At 37.5% G+C, this 18,373-nt stretch overlaps 1 protein-coding gene across 10 annotated transcripts in view; it reads right to left on the bottom strand.

Moving 5' to 3' along the window:
* The window catches only part of cacna1ab (calcium channel, voltage-dependent, P/Q type, alpha 1A subunit, b), a 128,548-nt gene that overhangs the window by 20,769 nt on the left and 89,406 nt on the right, over positions 1-18,373 (bottom strand). For 8 of the 10 annotated variants that reach the window (XM_082155094.1, XM_082155097.1, XM_082155092.1 and 5 more), the window contains 13 exons: positions 17,143-17,283; positions 16,861-17,062; positions 15,207-15,371; positions 15,012-15,122; positions 14,598-14,681; positions 11,056-11,172; positions 10,482-10,547; positions 10,207-10,304; positions 9,577-9,727; positions 8,252-8,379; positions 5,623-5,719; positions 554-659; positions 129-236 (listed from right to left, as the gene is read on the bottom strand). In XM_082155094.1, the coding sequence (XP_082011220.1) occupies positions 129-236; positions 554-659; positions 5,623-5,719; positions 8,252-8,379; positions 9,577-9,727; positions 10,207-10,304; positions 10,482-10,547; positions 11,056-11,172; positions 14,598-14,681; positions 15,012-15,122; positions 15,207-15,371; positions 16,861-17,062; positions 17,143-17,283 (1,574 nt within the window). Of the gene's footprint in view, positions 1-128; positions 237-553; positions 660-4,628; positions 4,726-5,622; positions 5,720-8,251; positions 8,380-9,576; positions 9,728-10,206; positions 10,305-10,481; positions 10,548-11,055; positions 11,173-14,597; positions 14,682-15,011; positions 15,123-15,206; positions 15,372-16,860; positions 17,063-17,142; positions 17,284-18,373 lie in introns of all 10 variants that reach the window. The other 2 variants (XM_082155100.1, XM_082155093.1) reach the window with 1 other exon arrangement.

Consider the following 18,373-nt stretch of genomic DNA (forward strand, 5'->3'; position numbering starts at 1 on the left):
GGAGAAAGATTGTGAGATTGTTGCCTGATCAGAGGATGCTGAGCGGTGTGGGCTGAGAGAAGCTGTCCTCTGATGAATTAGTGATCTTTTATTAGTTGTTTTTCTCTACAAACCCATCTGCAACTTACACTTGTGTGGCGTTACCAGCAGATCCAGGTTCTTCTGGGAGAGATTTGGCCAAATCGCCATCATTTCCTTACGGAGCTCCGCGTCCATCTGGTGTTTGTCTGCGCCTCCTGAAAGTGTGTTATGTCAGAGCAGTGTACATACACACGTAAGCAAACACATAGGTATAGATAAACAAAATATGCATATACACCAAAAGCACAAACATCACAAAAACATAATTATAATCACATTCATTTAGAAGATACACACACAAACACACAGGAAATGTTGTTTTGGTTAATATTTGTCATACTTGGAATGTTTTTCAAAATAAAAGAAAAAAAGAAAGTGCATATCTGACTCAAATCGGTTTAAATTTCTGTAAAAATAGAATAAAAAAGTTAATAAAATACAGTATACAAGAAAGAGGGATGTCGTTCTGTACCCTTGGCGATTTTGATGTCCAGAGCAGTGCGTATCAAAGCCATCAGAGTAGAGTTGAAATGCACCGTGTTATCATCAGCAACAGGGAGGTCCATACGTAGCAGTCTCTGTGGAGAGCCAATCAGAGGGGATGAGGGCGGGGCTGTGTAAGTTAAACCTCCAGTCAGATGCTTTGGTGGACTAATAAAAGGCTTGGGGGAGCTCAGCAGTCTGTAGCCAAAAAATAAACTTCTAGCCATACCAATTTCAGTAGATTAAGCTGTTAAACAGATAATTTGATTGTAGTTCTGACTTTCTTTTGATGCAGTGGCTGTGTACAAACCATGCATCATGCAATTCATTTTCAGGTGATACTCATACAACCACACAAAAAAGGGAGATTTCGTTGACATCTGTGAGAGCAGTTTTCTTAGACTGACAAATGATTGACCAATACACATCCTGCAACCTTGTAATGTGTGAATGAACCATTCACACATCTTATAGAACATATACAATACATACACATCAATTAAGTAACTTAATTGGAGCCCTCACAGATAACAGGAGCAGTATCACACAGGATGTAGTTCCTCAGTGTTCCTCTGCCAGTGAAAACTGATCTCAGATCAGGCATAAATATCACTCACATAAGCATCTCTTGTTTGCGAATGCCACTTGGTTTGATATACTGTATCTAATGCAAATGTATACATTTTAAAGTACTTTTTAGTGCAATTAACAGCAAATTACATACCCTGAATCAGCTGGCAAAGGCTGAGGAAACAAATATCAGCTAAATTTGACATTTATTTCAAAAGACTACTGCTAAAGAGCTCCCCCTACCTGTTGGAGGTTGTATATTTTGGACAAACCAATGAATGAAAGGGCACCTAAAAACAGCAGTTTTTAGATGCCTATTTCCATGCATTGGATGTACCTTCATAGAATTGGAACACACAAGCACACCACATGGCATTAGTGTGAGAAAGTGAGCATGTGTGAGCCTGTGTATACGCGTGTGCCCATTTCAGACCAGTCCGTCGTTCCTTGGAGGTGTAAATACCAACGAGTACGAGCCGGGTTCCAGTGGTGGTCATGCAGAAGCGCATGCAATGCAGCAGGACCCCAAATAGGAGTTTAGTGGCGACCCGCCCTCCCCAACAATCCCGGCCCACCCGAACATCAACCCTTACTTCATGCAACATGCAGTGCATGCATCCCCCCTCCTCCCTCCCCATCCCTCACAGAACAAGAGCAGTGCAGCCGCGCAGAGAGAGTATCATTTCATCTTTTATTGACCACTTGTATTTTTGGGTTAGTTTAGCATCTTTCATTGGGTGATTTCTCATAGGGTTAAGTGATATTTTGCATTATTATTATTATTTTTTCTGATCTCTCGATGCAAAACGGGTGCAGTTTTTTTTTAAGGTCAGATAAGGGGTGGCATTCCCTACAGAGTTAAAGAGGAAAAATGGCAGTGTTGTACACCGAGAGGTGTAGGACTGGATTAGGGGCAACAGGTATAGAGGTTAGTTCACTTCAGACTGGAAAGCTATGAGATATGCACCACATATAAAAATAATGAGGAGGGGGGGGGGGGGGGGGGGGGGGGGGAGTGGTGTGCTTGGCAATGGATAGAGAGAAAGTCTGAGAGGAGAAAGAGAGCAAAAAAGAAGAATGTTGTTTGTTTGAGATGAGGGGAAATCAGAGAGTGAGGAAAGTGAGAGGAAGAGGTAGGAGTGAAGGGAGTCTGAGTAAAGCTTTGAGAGCTTGTAATTAAATTGCACTTCACAAAATGTCTACCACATTAAAACTGTCCATGCTGGCATAGAGGAAGTCCGTTCAGTGGATCTTAGTCAGTGTAGACGCCAGTTGTAATTAGACATAAATTATAAAAGTGGAAGTACTGTCTGTCCAAGTACAACCATATCGCTATGTACAGCTGATGAAACATGCAGTGGACAAAAAACTCCAGAAAACTATTACTTGCTAAAATATTTGTAGGGTGAAAGCAAGAAAACGCATAAAATATGATGTTTCCAATCTACGACTGAATGGTCACATGAGAAATCAAGTAGTTTTTTCCTCAGAAATGTGTGCATTTTCTGCAATATTTTCAAAATACACTAATTTTAGCTCACTCTGTCCTCAAAAACCCCACTGTTCAAAAGTTTAGTTTTTTCTAAAGAAATGAATAATCTTTATTTAAAAATTAATAATTAATAAAGTATTATATATTTAAAAAAATCCACAAAAATATTAAGCAGCTCAACTGTTTTCAGCATTGATAATAATAACCAACATCTCTTGAAGACCAAATCAACAAATTAGAATGATTTCTGAAGGATCACGTGACACTGAAGACTGGAAAATCATATTTTAAAATATCAAAATAAAAAACAGCTATTTTAAATCGTAATAATATCTCACAATATTACTATTCTTATATTTCTGATCAAATAAATGCAACCTTGGTGCATATAAGAGAAAATCTTACCAACCTCAAACTTTTGAACAGTATTCTACAAGAGATTCACTATGCAGAAAATAGTGAATGGTGTAAGAACAAATCATTGCTTTGTACACAGTATAAGCATGAATTGTATTGAAAAGAGACTACACAGATATACATCATGGGACATTAATTACAGTCTCCACCTGCAAAACGAAAGAGACAAATAATATTTTGTATAAAAAAACTTAAAAAAAACTAACAACATGGCTCTGGTTTCATTCACCTCAAACTAAACACACCATCATCTAATCTGACTAAGGTCCATGGCCTATAATGAACATGTAATGACATGTAAAATGGCTGGATGTAACTGTCACATAAGGATGCATTCAGATTATTACTATTTGCATAATTAAGAAGCATGCTGACAAAAGTGAAGAAATGAGAGAGAGGGAGAAGGAGACAGGATGTAAAAGAGAGAGAGAGAGAGAGAGAGAGCAGGAGAAAGAAAGGAGAAGGATGCAGAGATGTAGTGGCTGAAAATGCAAATTGGAGGAATGTGGGGGGGAAAGAAAAGATAGAGTGAGAGACAGTAAGACAGAAAGAGAGAGGGGAACGGAAACAGGTCAGAACTGCATTGACAGAATCAAACGAAGGACAGGTGGGAAAGCTTATCTGTGATTCTAGTGGATTTGCTGGAAAAAAATCAAAAGGATAAAGTGGGTCTAAAGACTCCTAAAAGCTGTGTGATCGCACTAGCTGAACCTACGGAAGTGTCATCTGCCAAACTCATGGAAAATATACTGGACATCTGTAGACTTTAGGAATCATCCACTGGAGGGAGAGACGCAGAGGACCAAAGGCACACAATCCTTCCCAGTCCTTCTGTACACGCACACAGTGAAACATGTATATTTCTGTCTATATGCTTCATATTTGTATTTCAAGTTTATCACAGGCTCTATTTCTGCAATGAACATGGGAAACATAATGCGAAAATAATACAAGATTCCTTGTTTTCAAGTTAAAGTCAACATGAAACGGCATTCAAAAACCATTTTACTTCTGCAATGTGATATTCATGAGTGAAACTGGATATTCAAAGAGAACAAAAGTTGTAGGCGACTTTATTTTATTCACTAGGAATTCATTTGAGTTGTTGCAGAGGAGGAACTACTAATTCACTTTTGATGAAAGATTATGAAGAAAAACTTTTTGGGGTTCGGAATAATACTGCACCAATGAATAAGACCTGGTAAGTGCATTAAGAAACTAAATAGGATCTATTTTGATTTCATGTTGATTTTAACAAATGTCTAAATTAATAAACACATCATCTCTAACAATAAGACTGCAAAAAAAGTTAACAGTTGCTGTTTTGCAACAAAATCATTTGCATCTGCATGTGAGTGAGTGAGTATTTGAGTACGGTGCAGAAGGGCTGGCAAGGTACCCTCCGTTCCCGCTCTCCAGTGGATGTGTGCGTACGTGTGTGTGTGTCAGCTGGCTAACACTTTCACCGGTACCCCACAATGTAAAAAGAAAGATACAGCAGCTCACCAACACCAACACTAACAGAAAAAAAAACGGACAGCTTTGATTGGCTGTGGCGCACCCACGGCGGGCTGCTGCCGCTAACCTTGTAGGCGACCCGAGCCGGGCACCTCTTTCCCAGGCCTAGCGGAGGACACATGTGCCTGAGCATCTCATACATATCAGTGTAACTGATCCTGCCGCTGTAAGGGGGAGTGGGGTGGGAGGGGAGGGGTGAGAACCCCAAAAATTAAACGAGGAGAACGGGGGGGGGGGGGAATAGGAGGACAACGAAGGACGAATAAAACAATGGACAAGAAGAGAAACAATGGAGGGGGACAAACCGGAGGATGGTGGGATTTAAACCAAAAAAGGAGAAAGGAGGAGGAAATAAGAACGGCAAGAAGGAAAAACAAAGACACATAGGTTATTGTTTTGGTCTGGGCGAGGGGCGGGGTTTTGAGAGCGTGAGAGCTCTTGATTGGCTGGAGGTTAAACAGGAGGAGGGGAAGCTGGTTTTTAGTCCTAGTAAAAACACTGTTCTATGCGATCGTAGGACGGTCCCATAGAACTGCAGTGGGGCTTCAAACAGGCAAAGAAAAGCTCCGCTGCTTGGTGGTGAACTATGGCAGTCACGTCAATGCAGTCCTCTGATCCCCAACCCTCACTTCGTCCCCAAACAAGAACAATGCACACTGTTACACCCAGTTTGCCAAGGCATGGTTCAACAGCAAGCAGAAAGAAAAAAAAAGAACAAAATGACTGATTCGTTCGATTGTGTTTTTTTTTTTTTTTTTTTTGGGCTGTTAAGAGTGGTTTATTCCACAGAGAGGTTCATACAGACTTGGCTGTCGATGGCAGTGCATGTCATGCTTCTAAAAAGGTGTCTGCATTGTCCTGCACATTCTCATTTGTCATATCAGAATGCATACAGAGATGGCAAATAAAATAACAAAAATGAATTTCAAGTAAAAGAAGAAAAACTGTGGAGAAGAGTAAAGAAACTGAAAAAAGAAAATATATAAAAAAAGAAAAGCAACATTCATTCCAGTCTTCAATGCGAGCAGGTGCTTAAGTTTTTTGTTTAGTAGGATCCAAACCTTGCAGGCCACCCTATGAGGACATTTCTTGCCTAAGCCCAGCGGGGGGTCGATAACCCGCAATAAACTGTACATATCCTTATAATGAATGCGCCCGCTGCAAGAAGAATACAGGGAGGTTAGAGAGGGGGCAAACACAGGAAAAGAGAGAAAAAAAGAGAGCCAGAGAGCCAAAGAGGAGATGGAGAGGAAGAAGAAAAAATAGTGAAACAAGAGGAGGAGCACAAAGAACAAGAGAATAAAAGCACACATATCCATTGACAAATCACAGACCAAACCCAGTGAAGTTGTTCCACTGCCTCAAACCAAGAGAAAACCAGATCATTCGAAGGACAGCCCAACCGATTTTAAGCTATAACAAACATGTTCAGGTCATACGAAAGACTGAGATCTTCCTGGAATGGACACTTTTCACAAGACTGTGATGATGAATTTCCATACTAATTAAAAACTAGCAATAATAGAATTGTTAGCAATATTAGCAAAATTAGAAAGGTTCGATTTTTGTGATTGTTTTGATTAAAAGATCAAAAGGATAAACAATGCAGATTTATTACCACAGCCTTCTTTGAACATATTTACCAAGGGTGCAAATAATTCAAACCAAATATTAAAAGTATTATAAACTAAATAAATAAATGCATAGAAGCATGCTACAGCCATTATAAATAAACGCCCATTTACCTCTTAAGACAGTTCTCATGCTATAGTTTACTTCTGTAATAAAAACCTGGAAATGTGAAAAGGGGCCATTGTCTTGGATAAATTGAAACATGCATGTGAGGGTTACTGTAGCCGAGATTTCAATGCATGTCAAAATCCAGTGCAATAAACCCCAGCTATATGCATGTAAGTGAAATCACCAAAAAAAAAAAAAAAAAAAAAATTTTGGTACAGCTGTCCTTGAATGATCTTTAGTGCTGTTCTGAATCCTCCCCCTATCACGGTGCGGAGTAAACGAATCCACCGATATGACCGTGCACATGAGAGGCTCTCTCATCTTTACGAGTCCAATGACTTAATTGAACTGCATACAGTGACAGCTATGTGGGCTTTACAGGCAAAATACATGAGGTGTATTTTGTTAACGTTTGTATGCAGTGGCAAGTACAGAAATAAGCTGCGACAGCTTGTCTGTGAAGATGTTTGCCATGCACACCTGAGCCATAAAGATGGGAGAATTAAGTCATTGTGAAGTCAGAATCTGCCATGCACAGGGTCTTACGTTCAACTCTCTCTCTCTCTCGCTTATATTCTTTTAAATTACTTCCTCTGATCCTTGCTGTAGTTCTTATACACATATTAATATTATTTTTCTTCTTGAGCTTCTTCAGACCATCTCCATGCGCTCCTGCAGAACAGCACTTGAGAATGAGGCAAGCACTGGGACGGGGGGAAGTGGGAGACACTACTGACTGGGCAGACAGAGTTTGTGCAGTTGGTACAATCGGGCTCATCTACATATGTGACAAGAAATCAGACTGCAGTGGTCACATCAGCCCTAGGATGGGACAGGAAGGATTTAAAGACAAACACTGGGGCATTTTGAGAGTTTGAGATCCACTATTTGTGACAGGGCTTTATCTTGAGTGACCATGGACAGTGTTTTGGGACATTTTGGGGATGTTTTCAGTAACAAAAGACATGAGAGCTATGGAGAAGAATGGTTAGTTTTTAAGTTAGTTTGTGTGCACATATCTGTGATAAAATAATCTTTAGAATGTTACAATGTTTGTTAGCTTGCAGTAAGCATGTTTTTACAAATGGTTATTAGGTGTTGCAATTGATTTAGGATTTACATTATACAATTTAAATTTTTAAGGAAAAATCAATGCTTGCACGTGTGTCTATAGGCCTGTTTACACCTGGTCACTTCATGCGTTTTCTGTAATCGGATAGTTATCCAATTGCGAAAAGACCAGGTGTAAATGCCCTCCGAAATACATTCGAGACAGATTTAAATCCGATCACTCAAACCACATCAGGAGGTGGTCTGGGCCGCATTCCAGATGAAACTGGACAAATGAAAATGCATCTGGTTGTTGAAACCACATATGTAAATTTTACTCCTCCAAACAATGCTAAAAATAAACGTGTGAGAGCGTGTTATTGGCTATATGACATGTTATAGCCAGATATGATGGCGCTACTGCAACACGCATCGCTGCAGATAAGCAGAGTATCTCTTTATCAAGCCAACACGCAAACTACCGCAAATAAAACTGAAAGTAAGTGGCAGACGCTCAACACACAATCATCTTCATTAAAAGTAAAGAAACTAAATGATCTTATCAGTGCTGATGTCGCTCTCTCTCCTATTGCGGTCTTTGATTTTGAAATTAGCTGATGATCAATAAAATGCAGCTCGTATCTGTTGCTTTTGGTGATGTAAACTAAATTAAATCTGCTTATAGCGCAGGAATTTATCGGATTTATATCCGTTTTGCGAAAACACATTTATGCGACCAAGTGTAAATGGAATCGTTTTGTTAAATCAGAAAGCTATCCGATCAGTAAAAACGCATGAAGTGACCAGGCGTAAACGGGCCCTAAAAGAATATGAGCATGTTTAAAATGTGTTTTTGTTAGCAAAGTGTGTGTGAGATAAAAAGTTGTGCGTGCAACTCACCAGGCTGCTGGGTCGTACTCTGCCCATATCCTGACATACTCATCCAAATGATGTGGACCCAGGATGGAGGAGTCCCTGGTCAAGTACTCAAAGTTATCCATGATGACAGCAACGAAGAGATTCAGCATCTAAACACATAAACAGACCACCCAAAAACATACTGAATCAACTATTTATTGTTTTGAAGAGAAAAATATACAGATGCATCTCTGAGAGAAAAAGTCAAATGTTAAAAAATGTGATTAAAGGGGTCATGAACTGCCTTTTTTATTATTTTGTACTGTTCTTTGTGGTCCACTAATAGCATTAGAAAGGTTTTTACTTAAAAAAACATCATTAGTAAGTAATAGGCTATTTTCTACCCTGTTTTTGAGCCTCGATCCTGAAACACTGGGTGTGCCGCATGGAAGACTTGGAAGTAACCGCCCACTGCTATTATTGGGTAATAGTGTTGCATATGTAAAATAGATTAAACCAATTAGGTCCCAAAGTTTGAAAGAATAGCTGAGTGCCCACCGATGTGAAAATCTGCGTGTCTTTTTGACAGACTTTATCCTTCATCAATGGACGCTGTTGTAATTTTGGTTAAACATGTACACATATTAACATATCAAATGATCTATAACAAAGCAATAGTAAGACAGGATAAAGAAAAAATGTTTCACAGATGTGTGTTGAGCTGTTCCTGTCAGATCCAATACAGAAGGGCACAGCTTCTTTTTTAAATTTCAGTCTCTCAAGCAAATCCTGCATCGAACTGCGCCTTGTTTACAAAGGAATCCGAAGTAAAATGTAGCGAACAAATGGACAGCTTCTTACTAACGCAATCTGGAACTGTATTAAAAATAAACTTCAACTACGCAATCCTTACGTTGGGATCTGAAGGAAGGAAATGCAACGACTGAGTTTTTCCACAACCTGTCACTGCACAACGTCTTGCCATCCCCAAAGTCATCTTTATCGCTTGTTAGCTCTAGTAACCTAGCATTAGCGTCTCTCTGTTATTTACATAATACATGGCATATGCGATTCGGTGGGGGGGCTAACAAGGTAACTTTAAAATAATGTGTGGATCTTCTTCGGCAAAGGCGGTCTTTCACGACACTATGACGTCACAATTCCACACTTTACAGACTTTGTCTTTTTTCTAGCCTTGGTTTCAATAAGCTGTTTTTGGAATAACAAGGAAGTTTTAAAAATTACAGGATATTTTTATAGTATAACGACCTCTAAACTGTCAAAAGATCAAGGACAATTTTAATTCTCAGTTCATGACCCTTTAAGGTAAAGGAAGGAGTAAAGAAACAAGTGGAGGTTGTTCTCACCAGGAAAGAACAGAGGAAGATGAAAGAAACAAAGTATACATAGGCAAAGTTGCTGCCGCACTCTGGCCCTTCGTTCCCAGATTTAACATCACACTTCTTTCCTCCGAGACATGCCAGCATGATCTCATGCCATGCCTCGCCAGTGGCACTCCTGTTACCAAAACACACACATACATGATATTAAAAAAAGTTTTTGTTAAGTGACAAAAAATATATTCTATATACTATTAGTAGGAAAAACTTATACTTAGAAAACCTTAAAAAAAAGTTCTAACTTAAAAATAAAAAAACTGAAATTAAAACAAATTAAAGCTAAACAGAAATATACATATATATATATAAAAATGATAAAAAGCAGAAAAAATTACTAAAACTAAAGCTAAAAGTGAAGGTTTTGGTGGGTTTTTTAAGTCTTGCTCCTAAAAACTAAATAGAAAGGTTTAACAGGAAGTACTAAAATTAAAAAAATTTAAATCTAAATAGAAATGTAAAAACAAAAAAAATGACAAAAGCACCTGACAAAAACTCTGTAACTTAATGCTAAAATAATAATAATAAAAAACAACAACAAGCTAATTCAAAATAATAATAGCAATACTAAAATAACACTGGTAAAGACACAGGATGGACCTGAAGAGGAGCATTAGGGCCATGATGAAGGTTCTGAAGTTGTTGTGTTCGTTGATCGCACTGCCTTCATCTTCTTCAATATCCAAGTTCCCAAACAACTAAAGCATCACAGAGCAGATATAAAACTTATACACACATCACGACATTCACAGATGTGATATCCCAGCAACAATATGCCATTTAAATGCGTTGAAAGAAGTTTTATTTTGTCTTGATTTAGTTCTTTAAAAACTCACAGTGATGTTAGAGCTCATTTTAAACAGAACAGCTGTTACCTGCATGCCAATGATGGCATAGATGAAGAACAGAATTGCAATGAGCAGGCACACATATGGCAGAGCCTGTAGAAAGACAAAAACAGCATGAAAGGTGGAAGAAATTTGAATTTTGATGGCTGGCAAACTGTAAAATAGGTTGAGTGCATTTGTCACTATGCTTTTATTTAAAAGTTACAAGACCACAAGAATTTATAAAGAAGTATTACATCTCTACAATCAATACAATGCACCTCTATGATATTGCAGTTTTTGGTTTATTTTTGGAGAATTAATCTTTTAAAAATGTTCAATTCAATAAATAAGCTCAATTTCTAAAATGTACAGATGCCAAACAATTAATAACAATATTCAAAATAATTTCAAAGAATTAATTCACTCTTTAAATCCCTTTAAGGCAGGGCAGTTGGTTATGCTTTTTTTATGTATAGATAAAATAGTCTCTCTTTTTTTAACTGAAAGGTGGGACTTCAGAGTGCATGAAGTTTGGCATCAAAATCGGTGTAAAGGTTTTGGCGTGAAAAATGTTTGCATATATCTTAAATCTTGAGAATTGGTGTGGATGTTTTCGTACCTTAAATGACTGAACAAAGGTCCAAAGCAGAATGCGAATGGTCTCGCCCTGCCTCAAGAGCTTAATGAGACGTGCTGCTCGGAAGAGTCTCAAAAAACTCAGGTTTATGAAGTTATTCTGGGAAGATTAGATTGAGACGAATGTAGAAACGGAGAGAGAGGAGAATGTTCCAGAAGAAAATGGAGAATGTAAAAGAGACAGAAGATATAGTAGAGAGATGTGAGGTAAAGTGAAGAAGAAAATCACAATCAGTTTACTTAATGATAACAAATCAGTTTTTTAGTAAAATAAAAAAATATATAATTTAGAAGGAAAGAGTGGGTTAAAGTAATCAATAAGTTATACAAATAATTGCATATAAATGTATAAAGTAATGTATAAAATAAACTTAAAATGGGATTGACAAAAAAAAAATGAAACAAAAAAAGATCACTAAAAAATTATCAAATTAATTCAGTAGGGGCTAAAAAAACAATCACTAAACTATAACAGTCATCATCCAATCATATATGAAAGCATAAACTTTTTTTAATCAAATGCACTGATCTGTTGAGACAGGCAAGTCACAGTATGGAAGCAGCCCGATGCACCGCATTATTTAGGCCTTAGCAAGTTCAGGCATAAGGAATAGAATACCAACAACATTAGCCAATGGGGATTAGCTGTGTTGGTCATGTAATTCTCAATGGTCCAATCCACACACAAAGGTCTTTTCATGGCATTTTAGAAGTACTTAAAAATTCACATTTTCAATGTGGTATTTTAACACTTTCCCCGCCACTGACGGAAATTTCCGTAATTTGTGAGAAAACGCTTCCCTGTCATTGACAGGCTCTCCGTGTTTTCACTGTTATACGGTAGGGGGTGCTATTACACCTCTTTTGAAAGAGTACTGAATCTCCTGATCAAAACACACTTGAAGGAGATGCAGAAACAAGCAATCTCATATAATCATATGCATATGTAAAATAATGTGATCACCAAAATTAAACAGCATGTAAATCAAAACTGCCTATTGTTACTTGATGGACTCGGATCTACTCCAGCTATGTTTCGATTATCGTTCTGAATCAGATCTGGATGTAGTCTTTGACAAAAACATGATTTTCTCAGCTTTTTGCTCAAAATATTGCTTTTTTTAATGACACTTACCCACATTCAAGTGTTGATAAAAAGTTTTTTTTTTTTTTTTTAAAGAAAAGTGTCAGTTCCTTCTTTTGATACACTGCATGTTCAGATATTCATGCAAACAAATATTCTGGGGGCCATGACATTTTTGTGAAAATGATCAAAATCACTGGCGGTGGTTGGGAACTTTAGAAACGGTGGCAGGGAAAGAGTTAAGTACATTTGATATAATCAGTCAGCAAAATGTTGCATTTAGACTTGGTACAATAAATAATAAGTCTCAACTGTGTGGACAGGTTATTGAGGATCAATCCCCCATTCCAGCATACACATATTTCAATGAGTGAGATGCAGAGGAGGAACTACAGTAGAGCAGAACAGGCGGATGAGTCGAGAAAAGGAGGGAAGAAATAAGGTAATGAAAGAAAAGTCATCATGCAGCTTTTGCTAAAGTGCATGGCATTCAATGATGATATGGCAACGACTGTGACTAACTGTGCAAGTGTAAAGGTATTTTTATGTGTAAAGGCATTTTTATGCAAAAACAAAAACTAGTGCTTTTATTAGTCACTGGGTAAATAGGTAGATCAGAACTACAAGTAAATGAGAGCAAGAGTCATCTAATGAACTGTCTTTAACCTCTTATAAATACATTTAGGTCAATCATTTTGTCAGTAAAGTTGCTTTAATTTACTAGATATTTGCCCATATATGGTTAAATATACATATATGTATTTTTTTATTAGGGTGGACAGTATGACCAAACACTTTTATGAGTAATTTTACATCATTATAGTACATATAATCACAAAAGAGCTATTTAGAGTTATCCCGTTCTGCAAAAACAATAGCTGTGTGGATAAATGTATCATGATATAAATACTGACACATTTTAACCATCATACCACCCAGTCCTATTTTCTTTGAGCTTTTTTTTATTGCTAATAGAGTGTATGAGCATTAATGTGAGCAGCTGTTCAACTGTCAAGCATCTTTGGGGTTGGGGGTCATTATACTGGAAGCACATGCTTTGAGGAAGGAAGGGAAGGAAGGAAGAGCAAGGAATTTTGGGTAATGGATGCAGTAGAAGCTGAGAATAAATTACAAACCAACCGGATTCTATGTGTTGTTGCAGTAGATGGATGCATACATGTACAGTGAGTGTGTGAGGGGTTTGGATGGGTACATATGAGATGGAAGATATGAGAGTTTCATAGTGCATTTTTTGTTTGTTTTGGATTGGATGGGTTTATCGCCAACAAATCAGAGGAACAAAGAAAGCATGTAAAAAGATAAAACAGGAATAAGTCGTTATGGATACAGTCAACAGGCTGATTAATCAAACACAGGTACTTTGGGCATTGATTCACTATCAAGGCTGTTCCAGTGGCCGAACCATATTTTACTGATTTGAGCAGACAGTAAAATATGAGGATTATGACCTAAAAATCTTTTTTTTTTTTTAAACCATGTTACAAATACAATGCTAAATACCTCAGGGGCTGTGTTTTTATTGTTAATTAAAATTATTTTATTAAAAAGTCTTTGGTGATTGAAATGAATCTAAAATGTAATCTTTTTTTTTATTAAATTATAAAATGTTAGATAAAAAACTGAAAAGCGAAAATTATAAACCGTAATATGTTTCAGTTGAAGTACTAACATTACTAAAACTAAAACTGAATAAAAAAAATACATAGAAATATTAAAATACAAAAATTAAATAAGAAAAATATAAATAGAAAAATGACAAGCACATAACAAAATTACTAAAAGTTAAACTAAAATTATTATATGTATAAATACTGTAATAGTATAAAAATAATACTGCTCAGGGGAAAGTTGGAATAATAATCCACATTGTGAGAGCCACTGGGAGAGCCCACAAACTTCAGTGTAACACATCAGAGTAAAGTGTCTGTCTAGTTTTTATAGACAGAACACCCAAAAAGCACAGTGAGGAAACAACACAAGCACAAGTACACACTCAAACACTGACATTCACACACAAAACCCAGTACAAATACACACAACAATTAGCATTAGCATGAACACATGATGTGGAAGACTGAACGGGTAAATATTCAAGTAGACAGAAGTTTTAACATTTTGATGACAAGCAATTTTACAAAATAAAGTTTGAAGTGTTGCATTTAAAACTTCCTCATTAAAGTGTGTAATAATAGGTTGATGTATTAAACATGCTATATATTCAGTAGTTAAATATTCATGTGTGTGGGAATGCAACTTTTTATAGTCACAAGAAAGGGAAGTGATTGTAAGAGATGCATTTACAGGGATTAAAAGGAGTATTTATGTACAAGTGGATAAATTCACATTTGTCCATTCAATTCCAACATTAATCAAACTGCAATCTGTATTTGCTTTCTAAACTTGTCTAAAAGTGCACTTACCCCAAACTCTGTCACTAAAATATCTGTGATGCTGCCGATAACGGACACAAAATCAAAAATATTCCAAGCGTCTCGGAAATAATTCTGCAGAGAAACAAAAGGAGAGCGTGAGTTAACCAATCATGTCAGAGTTCTTGGGGAGCGAGGACCCATATTTTACCCAATCCTCCAATGACAAGACTATTAAAGAAGTATAGCCAATCAAATGTCTGTCACCATGGAGACAGGCAGACAAGTGCATTAGATGTTTTTTTTTTTCCAAACACATTGTTCGAAAGGGGTTAGGGAAAGAAACGTTTCATAAATATCTCAGGTCTAAAAAAGTAACAGGATGTATGAATTAATAATGGGTGATATCTTTAGATTGTGCAATGAGTAATGCTAGGAAGAGCAGGATGTATGAACGCGACTTACTTTGATTCCAAAGGCAATGATTTTCAGAATACACTCCATGAAGAAGAGTGTCGTGAACACGATATTCAGGTTCTTCAGGACTTTATCATACGCCTCGGAGGCCCCGTCATACTGGAAACATAGATTAATGAAAATGTAGACCCTGATGGATGTACAGACATGATTGATGCTAGGGGAGGAAGAAGAAGCTCGTACCTTCATCATAAGGACAACTGTGTTGAGTGCAATGAGAGCCATGATACTGTACTCAAACGGAGGCGACACCACAAACTGCCACATTCGGTACTGAAAGCTTTGCTTGTTCTGAGGCATGTGGCGCGTTAGAGGTTTGGCATTTATAGCAAAATCAATACAGGCTCTCTAGAAGACACAGAACAAGAGAAAACAGTGAAAGAAGCGTCTGACATATCACGTTGCATGTTTGTTGCAGTGGAAAGACAAGTGAAAAGTAAAACTGTGCAGCAGTAAAACCGACTAATGCTCATAACTGATTTTTTTTACATTAGCATGTGGTTAAATATAAAAAATGTGTGTGCACAAATGTAATCATCTCAATTGAAATTACAATTATGCCCCAGAAACACAGTTTTATATACATGAATAGGAAAACTAAGTTTTCTAATGATGTAATTATTCATGCCTCATCTATGGAATTTTATCTCAAACTGTAGAAAAGTCCAACAACTTCCAGTGAACAGTTCCTCTGCCAAGTGTTTGTGTCTGTGCTTGGAGTGTCTGATGCCCATATGTACAAAAAATATTTTTTATTAAATTATTATTGTTATTTTGTGTGTGTGGCTCTCTCTTGCCCTGTCATCTCTTAGGCTCATTCCTTGATGAAAGCCATTGTGTTTTAATTTTCGCTGTCAATCATCAATAACCTGTGTGACGTCACTGTTTTCACTGCTCTTGTTTAGTCTGTTTTTTTCCCATTGTTTTCCCATGTACTGGGGAAAAGTGAGATGTCAAGTGACATACATTGTGCAACACTATTAGATGCACTTGGTTAGAAGTGACCTGTAAGTTTTGTATTTTGGATAGTGTAGTTGAGTTAGGGTGTGTAAAGGCTGAAGACTTTTGATTTCTTACTTCTTTTTTTGTTAGTTAGATTAGAGGATTACACGCGAATAGCCTTGGGTTTTGTTTAGTTATTTTCTTTCCTTTGGCTTTGCTCGCGTCCCTTTTCATATGGAATTTTTGACCAGGAAACTTGATGTATAGAGCAACAACAGCATAAGTCAGTCAACTCCTTATCCTAAAATTGTACTAAACCGTTCGATTCATATGGATTAGTTTTCACTGTCTTTATGAACTTTTTGAAGCGTGAAAGTGGTAGTTGCATAGAATGTCAATGGAGGGACAGAAATCTCTCTCTCAATTTTATTGCGGTTTTGGAACGACATGATGGTAAGTGATGACAGAATTTTAATTTTTTTGTGAACTAACACTTTAAATAATAATAACAATAACAGAATATATTTATATATTTAGCAATCTGCTCCTTTCTAGAGTTTGCAATAAAATTGACAATTTCACAGATGAGACTTTCAAAAAACAAAACAGTCAATATTTAAGTTTATAATCACATTTGTACACAAATGGCTATTGCAACTCAAAATGAGTCTGAAAATGTAGGTTGAAATACCACATTTTTAATTATATGAAATGATTTACCATTAAACAACATTTTAGCAATGAATACAACTAAACTCTGTCCACAATCTCGGATATAATTTTATAAACACAATGCACACAATGCAATTGAAGGATTTATAGGATGTTGCCTGAAATTTTGGTCAAAATTAGCTATGTTAGTTTGGTTTACTCATGTGAATAAAACAGCAGTTACCTCATTCTTTTCGAGGCTGTAGTCCTCCATCATCTTGTCTCCTTGCTCCTGGAAAGTGATGATGATGAGAGCTACAAAGATGTTTACGAAGAAGAAGGGGAAGACAACGAAGTACACCACGTAAAAGATGGACATTTCCATCCGGTACCCCGGGCTCGGGCCCTGGTCCTCAAAAGTGGAGTCCACAGAGTGCTTCAACACCCTGAAAGAGAAAAGAAAGGAAGATGCGATGACACCAGAGATGACACACAAGCGCTAATTTGAGAGTGAATGCCAACTCACTGCGGCCATCCCTCTCCAGTGGACACAGTAAAGAGAGTAAGCAGGGCCCAAAGCACGTTGTCGTAGTGGAAATCGTACTTCTTCCACTCCCGCTTCTGCGATTTGACCTCATTATTACGCTCATACACCAAATATTCGCCCCTGAAACACAAATACACATGAAAAACTCAACAAACTGTCTTTTTTCATAATGATGGGTGTGTATAGGGCAGTTCACACCAAGGACGATAATTATAACTATAAAGTTTTAGTTATTGTTGTAATTCTATAATGGTTATACAACGGTAACGGCACAGAGGAACAATATTTTTGGAACAACTTTTTTGAATGTTTTTTTCCAGCTAAAGAATGATAAAAATTGACGCCAATCAGAATTTACCCGACTTTAAAAAGTTCAAACATTTAAAGTGGCAAATGTCAGCACATGCTTATAATAATCAGACCGTTATCATGCATTGGTGTGGATGCTAATATGGTTATCGATAAAGTTATCTTTATGGTTATCATTGGTGTGAACGGACCTTAAAGGGATACTTCAGCTCTGGAAAGATGAATGTGTATTTAAAATAGGTCATTTATGTAGAAGAAATGTGAAATTATTTTTGAATTTGGAGCTTTCTAGACTGAGAAAAGCCAGAAAATGTATTTTTGGCTTATGTGGATGAAAGACAACAACTCCCAGAATGCACTTGCTTCGCTGCCCTAGGAGGCCACTCCCAAGCCACGCCTACCGGTAAGAGAGCGCAGTTGAAAGGTTAGGCTACTAGTGAGACTCCGTGACGAGTTTGCCCGGAAATTCGAGATCGCCCAAAATGTCCGGGATTCGGCTTTTGCGTTCTACACTTGCCATTCATTATGTTTACTGTGGCGAGCAGGACGAGGCTGAGGGGTGCGGGAGAACGGCGCGAGGCTACTGATGAGCGTGTGAGACACACCGGTCTCGTAGGCTATCTCTCACGGAGGAGCGGGAATTTTCTTAGCAATGTTAAAACGCACATCAACCGATCACTTGTTTAGCGTTCATGTAAACACTACATTCAGATTCACCAATCGGAATGAATTCAGTTAGATTGAAACAAAAGGTGTGCATGTAAACAATGAATGGCGACTGCAGAAAGCAAAAGCCGAATCCCGGACATTTTGGATGATCTCGACGGCCGGACATGTCCGTGAAAAAGAGGATGGTAAACCCTACTACTCAGCTTTCTCCACAGAACAAGAGCCTGTTAGC

The sequence above is a fragment of the Leuciscus leuciscus genome (genome assembly GCF_965113295.1).
Source record: "Leuciscus leuciscus genome assembly, chromosome: 23".
Classification (NCBI taxonomy): Eukaryota; Metazoa; Chordata; class Actinopteri; order Cypriniformes; family Leuciscidae; genus Leuciscus; species Leuciscus leuciscus.